This window comes from Quercus robur, chromosome 4 (genome assembly GCF_932294415.1).
Source record: "Quercus robur chromosome 4, dhQueRobu3.1, whole genome shotgun sequence".
NCBI lineage: Eukaryota > Viridiplantae > Streptophyta > Magnoliopsida > Fagales > Fagaceae > Quercus > Quercus robur.
The window spans coordinates 72,564,885-72,580,453 of record NC_065537.1 but is presented as its reverse complement, the minus strand read 5'-3'; the positions used below and the strand labels follow the sequence as shown (position 1 = coordinate 72,580,453).

General features: G+C 32.1%; 1 protein-coding gene across 1 annotated transcript; it reads left to right on the top strand.

Moving 5' to 3' along the window:
• The first annotated feature begins 2,236 nt into the window (after positions 1–2,236).
• LOC126723607 (probable LRR receptor-like serine/threonine-protein kinase At3g47570) lies at positions 2,237–7,113 on the top strand. Its single transcript, XM_050427188.1, has 4 exons — positions 2,237–4,490; positions 4,563–5,431; positions 5,698–6,111; positions 6,775–7,113. Exons 1-4 carry the CDS (start codon positions 2,728–2,730, stop codon positions 6,786–6,788), a joined length of 3,060 nt encoding a protein of 1,019 aa, XP_050283145.1. The 5' UTR covers positions 2,237–2,727; the 3' UTR covers positions 6,789–7,113.
• Positions 7,114–15,569: the final 8,456 nt, after the last annotated feature.

The following is a 15,569-nucleotide window of genomic DNA, read 5'->3' as shown; positions in this document are numbered from 1 at the left end:
TAAGTTATAATTTGCCAAAAAAAAAAAAAAGGTTTTATTATACTACACTTTACAATTTATTTTATCCTAGTTGGATTAGAATTTTTATTGTAGATCTTGTTTATTTTATTTCTTCATATTTTTAACCGATAAAGGTATATTAAAAAATATGAATATACATACTTTAAAAAAAAATTAGAGAAAGAATTAATTGAATCTAAAAAAGGATCTCTTAAGAAATTTGTTACTAGTAAAAAAATAAACAGTTAGATGAAATTTTTTGTGGTATAGATTTGTTATCAAAACTACAAGTTATAAAGAGCTTTTAGAAATTGACGAATATACTTTGATTAAAAGATCTAAAGTTATATAAAATGAGTAGTCTAATTCTTTTCCAAATGCATTTATCGCTTATAGAAGTTTTTTGATAGCCCTGGTTACAATTTCTTACACAAAAAGAAGTTATAGAAGTTTTTTGATAGCACCTATTACATTTCTTACACAAAATGAAAATTTTTAAAATTAAAAATGGAAAAATCTTACTTAAAAATAACTATACAAAGTGTATGTTGGATGGCGGCCAGTGTTTTTGCGCGTCTAGCATTTTTTGTTGGTTTTGTGCATTGTTCATAGAACTCGCAATTCATTTTTTTTAAAAAACAAATTTTAAACTGAGTTTCATGATATTATTCATACATTTCAAAATTATTTTATTATAGTGTTTTCAGCTTTCAATAATAAACACTATTCAAACTGATTTTAAGAATCTTATAATTTAATAGTATTATCTGCTCATCTTTATGAGAGGTATGGTAGGAATAATTTTTTTTTTTTTTTTTTTGGTTGTTGCAACCATCAAATTTTAACAATAAAAAAGATGTTGGGTGTGTGGCACACGTCCAGCCCACACTTGATGGAATTGCTCAATTAATCAGCTTGTCTCTAAAGCCTTGAAGTCGACAACAAAAAAAAAAAAAAAAAAAAAAAAAAAAAAAAAAAAAAAAAGCCTTGAAGTCGACCATCTGCAACCATGTCTCTTAATCAGACTCAGGCGTGTGGGACACGCTGAAGGAAGAAGAAAATTGGCTGAAGAAAAAGAACTTGGCTGTACAAAAGTCAAACTTGTGTGGTTGCATTTATTGTGACTTGATGTGAAGACCGAAGAGTGTGGAAGGAAGAAAAAGTGAATAAATAAAAGGAAAGGCCATTCGGCCATTTGTTGCAGAAGAGAGAAGATCGAAGAGGATTAGGTATTTAAAAATAATTATATTAAGAGTGTGTTTAGATATTATTTATTTTATTAAAAATTAAAAATTTATTATTAAAAATAATAAAAAAATAATTTTTAGGTTACTATTTATGTTTCATAAACAGTATAAGAGATACTAGTAAAAAAAATAAACAAAAAAAGGAAAAAATGCAGACGCGTGAATTTTCATTCATATCTAAAAGGATACTAAGGGTATGTTTAGATTGAACTTATTGTTACTGAAACTGAAAGCTGAAAATACTGTAGTAAAATAATTTTTAAATGTATAAATAGTACCATGGGACCTATTTTTAATATTTTTTAATACGTAAACAGTGTATGCATAGTGCGTGAACAGTGCATACACTGTTCATAATAGTAAATGCTGTCTCCCAAAGTCAACAAATGCGGAAAAAAAAAAAAAAAAAAACGTAAAACTTTGAAAACGCAGACGCCGGATTCAGTGGAATCCAAACGGCCTCTAAGTGCATGGTTGGACAGCTACCACGTCCAGCATTTTTGTGAGTCCAGCATTTTTTGTGGGTCTTATGTACTGTTTACGAGACTTGCAAATACTTTTTATTAAAAAAAATATATAAAACTAGATCTTATAATATTATTCACATATTTAAAAAATTATTTTACTACAATATTTTAAATTTTTAATAATAAACAATATCCTGATAAATTTTAAGAGCCTTCTAATTTAACAGTATTGTCACTGCTCATCTTTACGAGAGCTATGGTTTGAGTAATCTTTTATCAAAATTTAACAATAAGAAAGATGTTGAGTGTGTGTGCCACACGTGGGTTCCAGCCCACACTTGATGGAATAGCTCAATTAATGAACTTGTCCCAAGTCTTCAAGCCAACCTTCTGCAACCATGTCTCTTAATCAGACTTAAGCGTGTTGATTCTCAAAAAAAAAAAAAAAAAAAAAAAGACTTAAGCGTGTGGGACACGCTGAAGGGTCTGGAAACGTGTATTTTGGACTGAGCCCAGTACGGACGCTGCACTTCCAAATCCTCAATTGTTAAAACTTAAAATACACCAAACAAACACACCTTTGGTTTAATATAAAGGGGGCAAAACTATAGCATTCCACGTGGATCATGGGTACACGGTCTGATTAATTAAAGATGATCAGACCGACTATAATCCCCAAAATTCTAACACCAAATTTCTTCTCTCTCGCCCTCTTTATAAATTTGCCACTTCTTGAGATTCTATACACAGCCAAATTAGCCTTCCCTCACAATACACCCTTGTGCCAACTGCCTCTTCAACCATATTGCATATGACTTTTCCAGTGGAGTTCATGAGATTCTATACACAGCCAAATTAGCCTTCCCTCACAATACACACTTGTACCAACTGCCTCTTCAACCATATTGCATATGAGACTTTTCCAGTGGAGTTCATGAGATTCTATACACAGCCAAATTAGCCTTCCCTCACAATACACACTTGTACCAACTGCCTCCTCAACCATATTGCATATGGGGCTTTCCCAGTGGAGTTCATCTCCACCGTCCTCTCCTTTTTTCATGCATGCTTTTATCCTTCTCTGGTGGTGTGGCTTGTTAGTCACCTCTGTTGTTGGCGGGAATAATGAGACCGACCGGTTGGCGTTGCTTGAGTTCAAAGCCAAGATCACTGATGATCCTCTCCAGGTTTTGAGCTCTTGGAATGACAGCATCCACTTTTGTCAATGGCGAGGGGTTACTTGTGGCCGTCGACATCAGAGGGTCATTAAGTTGGACCTGCGAAGTTCGAAACTGGTAGGCTCTATATCACCACATGTTGGTAATTTAAGTTTTTTGAAGAATCTAATACTCCAAAACAACAGCTTTCATGATGAAATTCCTTCAGAAATTGACCGTTTACGCAGATTGCAAATCCTATACTTGTACGGTAACATAATTAGCGGCAAAATTCCGAGAAATTTATTCCATTGCACCAACCTCAAACGCATTTATATCGGTCGCAACCTCTTGTATGGGGAAATCCCTACAACTCTTGGCACTTTGTCAAAACTCCAACACATTAATTTTGAAATTAATAATTTGACAGGAAGTATCCCACCTTCTTTCGGCAACTTATCCTCTCTAGAAAAGTTTGCTGCATATTCTAATAACTTGGGTGGGAGTATCCCTACTTCTTTTGGCCAATTGACGAAACTTACATTTTTTGGTGTCGGTGTAAATAGGTTGTCTGGAAGAATTCCTCCTTCAATCTTCAATTTGTCTTCGTTAAAATTTTTTGATGTAGGAATCAACCAAATCCGAGGGCATCTTCCGTCGGATATAGGTATCACCCTTCCAAATATCGAAAATTTTAGCGTTGACGGTAACCAATTTATTGGACCTATCCCTATTTCAATATCTAATGCCTCAAATCTAAAGTTTCTTCAACTTTCCGAAAATAAACTAAGAGGTGGAGTTCCTTCTTTGGAGAAGTTATATAGAGTTTCAATTTTTACCATATTTAATAATGAGCTTGGAAATGGAGGGGCAAATGACTTGAGTTTTCTCTGTTCTTTGACAAATTCTACATATCTAACCGATTTAGAGATAGACTACAATAACTTTGGGGGAGAGTTGCCCAAGTGCATTGCCAATTTCTCAACTACTCTCATCTTTCTCAGTCTAAAAGATATTAAAATATCTGGAAACATTCCTACTGGAATAGGAAATTTGACCAATTTGGAGGTACTAGATATGGGGAATAATAAATTATCAGGTCATATTCCTTTTGAAATTGGAAAGCTTCATAAATTACACATTTTGGATTTATCTGCAAACAATATCTTTGGGAACATTCCTTCCTCTCTTGGAAATTTTACTCTTTTGATAAGCTTGTTTTTAGAGGACAATAATCTTCAAGGAAGCATCCCTTTGAGTCTTGGCAAGTGTCAAAATATGATGGAATTGAATCTTTCTAAAAACAATCTCAATGGTACCATATCATATCAAGTAATTGGTCTCTCATTCTCATCAATTTCTCTAGACTTGTCAGCCAACAGATTTACTGGTGTCCTTCCTACAGAAGTAGGAAATTTAATAAATTTAGAACACTTGGATATTTCTGACAACATGTTGTTTGGAAAAATTCCAACAAGTCTTGGTAGCTGTGTAAAACTAGAATATCTAGCCATGAGAAGCAACTTCTTTCAAGGGGTCATTCCCTCATCTTTGGAATCATTAAGGGGCCTTCAACTTTTAGATCTTTCTAAAAACAATTTCTCTGGCAATATTCCAAAATTTTTGGAGAGTTTTATCTACTTGCAGTTATTGAATTTGTCTTATAACAATTTTGACGGTGAGGTACCAACAAATGGAGTTTTCAAGAACACAAGTGCAATTGTGATTAAGGGGAACCGTAAGCTTTGTGGAGGCATGCCTAAGTTTCATCTTCCTGTATGTAAATACAATAAATCCAAGAAGAGGAAGTTGACTCCTTCCTTGAAGCTAATAATCTCTATATTATCTGGCCTTCTTGGAGTAACTTTGGTAATGTTATTTTTACTTCTCTGCACTTTGAAAAAAAAAAGAAGAGAAAGTATTTTAAGTAATTCAGGAAATTTACTTTTGAATGTATCTTACCATAGTCTCCTAAAAGCTACAGATGCATTCTCCACCACTAATTTAATTGGTGTGGGTAGCTTTGGATCTGTATATAGAGGAATTCTTGATCATGACAGACGTAAAGTTGCTGTCAAGGTGCTCAACCTTTTGCAGCATGGAGCTTCAAAAAGTTTTATTGCTGAATGTGAGGCTTTGAGAAATATCAGACATCGGAATCTAGTGAAGGTACTCACAGCATGTTCAGGTGTTGACTATCAAGGTCATGATTTCAAAGCATTGGTATATGAGTTCATGACTAACGGCAACCTAGATGGGTGGTTGCATCCAGTTTCAAGAAGAAATGAGGTTCCTGAAGAACAAACACATTTGAATTTTCTTCAAAGACTGAATATTGCTATTGATGTTGCAAATGCATTGGAATATCTTCATCATCATTGCCATTCACCAATTGTTCATTGTGACCTCAAGCCTAGTAATGTTCTTCTTGATGATGAAATGACTGGACATGTTGGTGATTTTGGCTTAGCAAGGTTCCTTCGTGAGGCCACCCAAGAGTGTTTCACTAATCAATCAAGCTCTATTGGATTAAAAGGAACAGTTGGTTATGCTCCTCCAGGTGAATATCTTTTCCATTTTTGAACATTAAATACTTTTCTTTTCATAATATTTTTTATTGTGCAAATTTCAAGCATGAAAATAACTTAAGGAATCCTTTTAGACGATGGAGCATGTCCTATAAAAAGTTCTACATGTCATAATTTTTTTTCATTTTATATGCCGATAGAAATATCTTTCAAAGTTGTGCTATTATATTATTATTATTATTATTATTTTAACATGAAACTACATCAATCATATTCTAAATGCTATGTGCAATTGCAGAATATGGTATGGGAAATGAGGTGTCAACTTTTGGTGATATCTATAGTTATGGTATATTATTATTGGAGATGTTCACAGGGAAAAGGCCCACTGATAACATTTTCAAAGACGACTTGAACCTTCATGATTTTGTTAGAGGAGCTTTGCCCGAACGAGTGATCAACATTGTGGATCCTATTATTCTTTTGGAAAGAGAAGATATGGAAACTAGGACAAATGACACTCACATTCAAAATCAAATAGGATGTCCCAAAATTTTGGAGTGCTTGATTTTGATATTTGGAATTGGAGTTTCTTGTTCTATGGAATCTCCAAGAGAAAGGATGAACATTAGTGATGTTGTAGCTCAGTTGCATTTGATTAGAGACAAGCTCCTCAGAACAAGAAGACGCCGAGAAAGACTTCAATTTACAGGTAAATTGTTCATGACATAGTACTTGTTGCTCTTAACACCCCCTCCAAACCTTTATGGAGGGAGGGGGATCATATATCCAACACAATGCTATGTGCTTGTCACGGTACTTTCTTTTGTTCTAGCGAAATCGATAATATTGATGCTATGTGAAATTTGAATACATGATGGTACTATTCATATGATTAAGATTCATCTAATATGTTTTCTATGATTCAAAATATGCTCTTCTTTGTCCCGTCCCCCCTCAAAATGTTTGTTGTAAAATACATAAATGAAAATGACATTTAAGCTATTTTCGATTTGGTGATTTCTACCATTAGTGATTATTGGTATTGTACTTACACTCAGTACTTTTTATAGAGATGCGTTTGATGACTTTGATGTAGACATAGGCTTGAATTACTCTAAGTATGGAATTTTAATGGGTAAGAAGTTTAACTAATTTACTGAGAATTATTTAGTTGTTTATAATCTTATCTATCTCTCAAGTATCAGGATAACCATTTCCATAAAACATTTAATGAGTTTAGGATTCGAAAATTGAACCTTTTTGCATTACTATGAATCCCCTTTACTATTTTAAAAACCAAAACTTCTTATACATAGAAATGATTTCCCTTAAGTCAATGATTTAGAGAGATAATTGTCCTCCTTGAATGCAGGTACAGAGGGCTAGTGACCCTATTGGAAGGCATCATGACGTAATGAGGTTTTGATTTTGTATAATGTTGGAACAGAATAATCAGATTTGTAGCACCTCCTTTTGTTTCTTTTAACACTCACTTATTAGCTTATCTTGTATTTGTCATAGTTTTGTTTGTTTGTTTTTTTTTTTTAATATCCATGGAATAATTTGTGGCTGTAACATTACTTTTAAAAAATGATAGAGACTGTGGATGTAGGCTTTTATGGCTGAACCACGTTAAAATTGTTGTCTTCCTTCTTTTGTTTGCCTTCATTTTTCACAAAGGAATTTTACAGTTTCGAGCCTTGGATAGCACTAGTAGCCAACAAGGCTTCTAGTTTGGTAGTTACTAGTTCCTTTGTCACTGCAAATTATTAGCACTATAAAGATGTTTGTCACCCATAATTTGATGATTATCTACAAGAAAAAGCAATTTGTACTTCAAGATCATACCATTAAGGTTGGTGCTTATTGCCAAGCACCGAATAGTTTCTTATAGATCTTATAATGAAAGTCCTTTTATGTTGATAGGAATTTTTTTCCAAATAATATCTTTTGAAGTTAATTTACTTGAAATAATTAAAGATGGTCTATTTCATAGTTAATTTAGATTTTATTTTAGGAATTTAACTATATACAAACTATAACGTTATTTTAAAATTTAAATAATGCAATACTAAATATATTTTTAAATTTGTAATATTTAATCTTAATGAAGAATTTGATCAATTTCCAATTCAAGAAATACTCAAATTATGTTCAGAAGTGAGAAGAATGTATATAAATAAAACATCTTTGCATTTCTTGAATTTAAAACTTAGAAAAGATATAGAAAAAACTATCAATGTCTTGACACTTGATAGGCTTCTTTTTGTTCAACTTGAAAACTCTAACCCATCACGTACATCCCCTGCTTTGGGCCTTGGTTGAGGATGATGATGGTTGGTTCCCCTATATTGTTCCTAATAAATTATTATCCTTATTTGCGAAAGCAGTTGCATGCATACCAAATATGAATTCATAATCATTTTTGGTGTGGTTTAGAAGCATATCCTTTACATGAAAAGTGAAGGAAAAAAAAAGACTGTTTATTTCTCATAATTAAAATTTCAGATTTCTATTGGTTCATATCAAATTCTTGTAATGAAATAAAAATTGAGGATTTTTCCATAAAATAGGTTTAAGGCTTGTAGAATAAATGGTCACACATTTGGCAATTTCACTAAAAGTATTAAGGGAAATCTTATATTTTAAAACAGCTTAAAGGCTAAAGTTAATAAAAACTATTAATTGACATAAATTTTTTTCTTTTCAAAGTGACACATAATGATCCCTAATTTTAAAAGATAATGGTTGCACTAATAATAATAAAAATAAAACAACATTTTTTTTTTTGAGAAACAAAAATAAAACAACATTGACCATTGATTGAATTGATTGTGTTCATGTATGAAAATACAAAACATTGTAATATTTTATATTTTTTGTTTAAATCTTTAACCATTGGTTACCAAACAGTATTAATAACATTGATCAGTAATATAGTAATATAATGAACTATGAACTTACAGTTTAAATTAAAGACATTCTTTCCTAAAAGAAAAATGAGACTAGGCAAAAAGGCCCGCAAAAAGGTCCGCAAAAAGGTCCACAAAAAGAGCAACAAGTAACTGACTTTAAACAAATTGACTACACGGTAAATCCCCCTAACCAAACATCCATGTATCCCAAAATAATAATAATAATAATAATAATAATAATAATAATAATAATGGACACGTTAGTATTCAAATTTATTACATCAATTCAAATAATTGGTGAATTTTATCACTGAAGTTTGTTTCATTATTTAATTAATTAATTTTTACGGAAAGTTGTTTTCATGATTAGTATCATGGTGTCTTTATTATTATTGTTTTATTTTGTAAACATTTATAGTTTTGAGTCACTATGTCATAAAAATAAAATTCACTGTTTATTAGCATCTTCTGTTATATTTAATAAACATATCTAGAATTTAAATCTTTCCTATGGTGTAACTATAAAATAAAAAAAAAAGAATCCACTGTGCAAGTAATTAAGTAAAATCAAATTTATATACGTACTAAGCATGCTTCAAGTCGTAAGCCATTATTTTTTAGGGGAAAATAATAATAAATTTTTTTAGTTAGGGTTTTGTCTCGGTCCTTTTGGAAGATGTAAGGGGGTTCGTTAATAAAAAATGAAAAAAAAAAAAAAAATGTAACAGGTTAGGTTTTCAAGATATTGGGCCTCTCTTAGAAAAGTTAATGGGTTTCTTATTCAAAACCTAGCCTAAGTCCTGATGGACCTCCATTCTGTTTGACCGCCCATCTAGCCCATAAAAAATCCTTACTCGTTTTTAGTTAGTATCAAAATCTTTTTTCTTTTTCTTTTTTTCCTTTCACCAAGATCCATCTAACAATATACAACCTGATGGTGGAAAAAATCGATCATGTTTCAACTTAATACCACCACATTTGGATGTAGTGGATGAGATATTAAATATGAATTTGTTATTCTTGAAATAAATTTTATCCCTGCAACAAGGGCAGAACTACATTTAAGGGTGTGAGGGCCATCCCCCTCCAAATTTTTTTAAAATTCCTTTATAATATTTGTAACTATTAATCATTTTTTAAGTTATAGGTTACAAAAATAGGAATTGGCCCCTCAAGCAAAAATACTTAATTTTGCCACTGCTTGCTGACAATAATCAATTTCAGCATTGATATCTTTCCTGCTATGTTAGAATTTCTTCATAGGAAATTTTGGAATATCGTTGGCAATGAATTTTTTTTTTTTTTCAAAAATTTTTAAATATTTATAACTATTAAACATTTTTTAAGATATAACTTTTAAAAATAGGAGTTGTCCCCTCAAGCAAAAATTATTGATTTCACCCCTACATGTCAATAATAATCAATTGGAGCATTGATATATTTCCTCTCATGTTTGAAATTTCTTCCCAAGAATATCAATGGATTCAAATGTCGTAGGCAATGAAAATGTAGAACAATCAATGTGGGATTTGCGAAACCCTTCAATCATGATGGGGTGCACGGTTGCACCTAGAAGTCCAGCCCACATGGAATTCTATTTCAAGGTGAAATAGGTGAAGTTGGCTTGCATGAATAAAACTCCTATTCCTAATTATACTAGAAGTGTCAGGCGATGGCAGGTACTTTATATATAAAGCAAATATTGTGTGCCTGTGGTTTTTATGAGAGAGAGAGAGACTGCAAACTAAGACACAGTTTTGAAACCGACTGAAGGAAAAAGAATAGTGGTTTGTACAACACTAAGGGAAAAAATAAAAGATGATTTTTCTTTTGCTCAAGACACAAGGAAGATAAATTGGGGGTTTTCTCTAAATCGATTATTTGAGTGCTACAATCACATAGAGTTGAAATATTCAGAAGAATTCCAATCTAGCATATTAGAACAAGTTGATATATTCCTTGAACCAAGCATAAGAGAATCAGACAAAATGCGTAGCTCTACATTTCAATGCTAGAAGCTATGTGCACTTTTTTTTTTTGTGTTTTCTATATTCATTCATTGTCGCTTGCTTGCTGTGATATTATCCTCTTATTGTGTTCCCTCTGAATTATATTTGGGTTTTCACCATTCTTTTCATACTTATAAATCCATCTTATTTTGATAAACAATCAGGTCGTATTGTTACTGATGGGATCGATCATCCTTTGACTAAAGAGCCTGGTACTGAAAGTTTGACCTTACTCTTCCTTGCTAGCCAAAGGATGATTTTCCCTTCAACAATTAATAATGGGTATGTGTTGTGCATTCGAAATGGCTAAGGTCTAATCCTAGGGAATTTTAACATTTTTAACAACTTACTGTATAATTCTAAATTAATTTTAACAATGTGAATGGAGTAATGAGTAATCAAAATAATTTTGGATAATCTTAAAAATTTAAGTGTAATTCAGTTAATTATGGAGAATTTAATTTCAACAATTGAAGATGTAATTTAAAGTTATTTTGTGGATTTCAATCATTCAAGATTCAATTCAAAATAATTTTGGCGAATTTTAACCAATTAATAAATGTAATTTAGAATTAGGTTGTGAATTTTAACAACTCAAGTGTATAAGAAATTAATTTTTATGAATTTTATTTATTGAAGGTGTGATTCCAAATCATTTTGGGGAATTTCAACTGTTCAAGGTGTAGTTCAAATTCCTTTTTAGTGAATTTCAGTCATTATTTAATCCATTCAAAATGTAATTTGAACCAATTTTATAAATTTTGTGGGAAATTTTCTCTTTTTCTCTTTTTTCTTTTTGTGCACTTGAGCATTTGGTTCATTTTATGTGATTTGGGATGTTGTAGACTTGTAGTGTACCAATTGGTCTTTGCCCCTTTTTCTTGATCTCGGTTCAAGCATTTGATGCAAGCTCAACTTCGGTTTGGCCCAATCACTTTTGATCAATTGCCAATTAGAACTGGGCTTATTCACACCTAATCAAATTTTGAACAAAAGTTAGTGTGTTTAGGCCTAATTTAGTTCGGCTTGACTAGTTTAGATCGGGCCTAATCTTATGTTAATGTGCCATTGCAAAGGAGAGACACAGTTAGGCTTAGCCAAGTCTATTTATTATTGTCTTTACCTTATGAGCTAGATTTTTATTTTATTTTATTTTTTGTTAATTTAAGGAGAAATTTACGTGTTTGAGTGCATGAGTGCATTTAGGCAATATGATCTTTTTTTTTTTTTTTAATAGAGAATTTCAACTTATAGCATCTACTCCTGATGATAGATTGAACTCCAGATCTTTTATTTATCCATTAGAAACTTTACCGGTTAAGCTAATTAAAACTCACATTTAGGCAATATGCTTGTAAATGGGTTTTGGATGCATAGGTTCTAAGTTCAAATATCAAAGGAATTGTTAAAATCCTTGAATGAACAATTTGGTAAAATTGTAGTAGGATGTAAAATTGTTTGCATTCCCAAATGTGGAATGTGTTTTGTGCATTTTTGTAAACAGTATTGAGAGCATTTTTGCATTTTATAATATCGGCATACACAAGGAAAATTGACTTCGTACAAAACGACAACATATGCAGTAATTAAGGGGAATCTGGGCCAATGCCCTTTTCACACAAATTATACAGCCTTCTGCCCCCTTTTCCAAATTAATTTGGAAAATGCTCCTCTTTTGTAACTCGATTTTCTCAAAATCGAGTTTCAATGTAAAACTCGATTTGTAGAAAATTGAGTATGGGGCGATCAAACTTTAAAAAAAAAAATTAATAAAAAAATAAAAAAATTGCATGGAACTTGAGCATTGCCCGAACTAGTCATTAACATTGTGGATCCTATTATACTTTGGGAAAGAGAAGATATGGAAACAAGGACAAATGATACTCACATTCAAAATCGAATAGGAAGTCCCAAAATTTTGGAGTGCTTGATTTTGATATTTGGAATTGGAGTGTCTTGTTCTATGGAATCTCTGAGAGAAAGGATGAACATGATTGATGTTGTAGCTCAGTTGCATTTGATTAGAGAGAAACTCCTTAGAACTAGAATATGCGAAGAAAGAGTACTTTAACTTACAGGTAAATTGTTTCTTATAGTACTTGTTGCTCTAACCTTTATGGAGGGAGGGGGATCATATAGCCTACACAATGTCATGTACTTGTCACGGTACTTTCTTTTATTATAGTGAAATTGATAATATTGATGCCATGTGAAATTCGATTACATGATGGTGCTATTCATATGATTAAGATTAGTCCAATTCGTTTTCTATGATTTAGGATAAGCTCTTTTTTGTCCCGTCCCCCCACCCCCCCCCCCCCCCCCCAAACAAAATGTTTGTTGAAATATACATAAATCAAAATGACGTTTAAGCTATTTTCAATTTGGTGATTTCTACCATTGGTGTGGTTGAGATTATTGGCACTATACTAACACTCTGTACTTTATATAGAGACATCTTTGATGACTTTGATGTAGACATGGGCTTTAATTACTTCAAGTACTATTTTTTTTTTTTTTGGGGGAGAATGTCCAAGTATGAAACTTTAATGGGTAAGAAATTTAACTAATTTATTGGGAACGATATAGTTGTTTATAATCTTAACTATCTCACAAGTACCCAAAATCCATTTCTATAATCTATTTTGAAAACCAAAGCATGTTTTTCTTATACATAGAAATGACTTCCCAATTCCTCACGTAGATTGGCGGTATGGAGACTCGCCCGAGAACAAGTAGGATGCTATTATGGTTACGCCCAAATAAGGAAGCCACACTGGTCAACCTTGCTCCTTTCAAAAAAAAAAAAAAAAAAATGACTTCCCTCAATTCAATGGTTTAAAGAGATGATTGTCTTCCTTGAATGCAGGTATAGAGGACCAATGACCCCATTGGAAGGTGCGATCAAGTTAGTACACAGGGCCAATTTTTCCATTGGAAGGTGCGATCATGACTTGATGAGGTTTTGATTTTGCATAATATTGGAAAAAAATAATCAGATTTGTAGAACCTCCTTTTGTTTCTTTTAGCAATCACTTATTAGTTTATTTTGTATTTGTCATAGATTTTTTTTTTTTTTTTGGTAATCATATCTATGAAATAATTTGTAGCTATAACATTACTTTAAAAAATAATAGAGACTCCGTGGATGTAGGCTTTTATGGCCGAACCACATTAAAATTGTTGACTTCCTTCTTTTGTTTGCCTTCATTTTTCACAAAAGAATGCTACAACTTCAATCCTTGGATAATTTGTCATCAAATTATTAGCACTATTCAGATGTTTGTCATCCATAATTTGATGATTATGTACAAGAAAAGATACGTACTTGCAATATCATACTGTTAAGGTTATTGCATTACACCCAATAGTTACCTGTAAATCTTGTAATGAGAGTCCTTTCATGCTTAACAGGATCATTTTTTCTCTCTCTTTTTTTTTTTTTTTTTTTTTTTTTTTTTTTTTTTTTTTTTTTTCAGGTAATATTTTTTGAAGTTTACTTGAAATAAATAGAGAGAGGCGATTTCATAATTAATTATATTTTATTTTATAAATTTAACAGTATACACAAAATAACGTTATATTAAATTTTAAATAATGCAACACTAGATGCATATTTAAATTTCTAATATTTAATCTCAATGAAGAAATTGATAATTCAAGAAAAGAACCAATGAATGGTCAGCAATGTCCCCAAGTCATGATTTTTAAAGAACATTTGGGTCTAGTTTATAGCCCAAAAGAAATACCATTATTACTATGTCAAAGCCAAAACCAGAAGGCAGTTGCAGTGAAGCAACTTGGAGATTCAACTAAGGCAGCTGAGGAATCAATAGCAGAACAAGTAGAGTTGAACTCATCCAAGCAATTTGAACAAAAACAGCCTCCAGGGACTCAAGCTTCGAGTTGCCAAGTGAAGAAAATGAAGTTACTGCATAAACGGCAGTGCAGCATTTGTTCTGTAAATGAAACTCGTACTTAACGACCTGTAGTTTAGCTTTTAGAGTTAGTTAGCTTTTTTTTTTCACGCGTGTAGCAGTTAGTTATTACTGTGCCAGCTAGGATTAGTTGTTAAGTCAGTTACAGAGTATGTATTTTAGCTTTGTATATATAGTTTTCATCATCAATCTATGAAATAAAGAAATCAGTTTTTACCAAATTGATATTTCTCACATACTAGGCTATTAGAAACTCAAGCCTGACCCATCAATTTCATTCATTTTAAATTATGAAAATTTGAACCCAAACAACACTTGGGTCTAGTTTTGAGCCCAAATAAAATGCTCTGGGTTGTGGTTATATAACTTTGGGCCTATTATTTCAAGTATCCTTGGACCTATTTATGACATTTTGGAATTTTGATCTGGTAAACACCGGGTTCTTGTCGTATAAAGCATGCTGTTTTTGCTACTTCCTGGACTAAATGGCTCCTATCGTATCTAATCACTTGCATCCAGCATGGTAATCTATAAAGAATGAAGATTAATCATATTGAGTAAGGACGTTACAAAACCTTGATTGCTAATTTGAAAGAATTGGACCGAAATTGAAGGAACTTGTCTAAGAAACTTGAATGCCAAATAGCATGGACTAAATTAGTTGCACTCTGCCAGTGACAACATTTAAGTTGACAAGAGTCTGGTTAGGAACAGTTTATTTAGTTGAAACTAAATTTTTTTTCTAAAAATAATGTAGATGTTTGAGATGATGAGAACACTCTTTGAAGAGATGAGAGGAAGGCCAAAATATTTGAGATGATTAGAACACTCTTTGAAGTCTTGAATGCTTAGATTTTCTGTTTGAAATTTAGACTCTCAGAGAATATAACCTCACTTTTTGATGGATTCATAGTCAGGCCAGACAGCTCATTGAATTGTTAAAGCACCTGCTGCTTAAATTGTGTATAGTTCTCAAACATAGATGTGAAAAAGCCACTTTGCCACACCTAGGATGAAACTAGAACCAATCAAATACCTACACGTGGCTAATTAAGAGACTGACTTCAAAGCGTGAACACTGAATAGAGAAGGTGAAAAGGAAGAGGAAGATGAAGAAGAAGGGAAATAGATAGACCCACGGTAAAAACTAAAAATATTAGAGAGAAAGGCTGGAAGAAACTAGAAAGTAAAGAAGGACAAAGGTTACAAATTTAAGTAAACAAAATGAGTAGGTGGGGATGTCAGGATGTGGGTGCATTTCACGTGGGTGCATCTAGGAATTTGGAAAAAGTAATTAGTTACATT

Coding starts and splice junctions, on each gene's coding strand:
- LOC126723607 (XM_050427188.1), top strand. CDS start 2,728: ATGGGGCTTTCCCAGTGGAGTTCATCTCCACCGTCCTCTCCTTTTTTC. Junction 4,491..4,562: donor TTCTCTGGCAATATTCCAAA/ATTTTTGGAGAG, acceptor TGAGGTACCAAC/AAATGGAGTTTTCAAGAACA. Junction 5,432..5,697: donor AGTTGGTTATGCTCCTCCAG/GTGAATATCTTT, acceptor GTGCAATTGCAG/AATATGGTATGGGAAATGAG.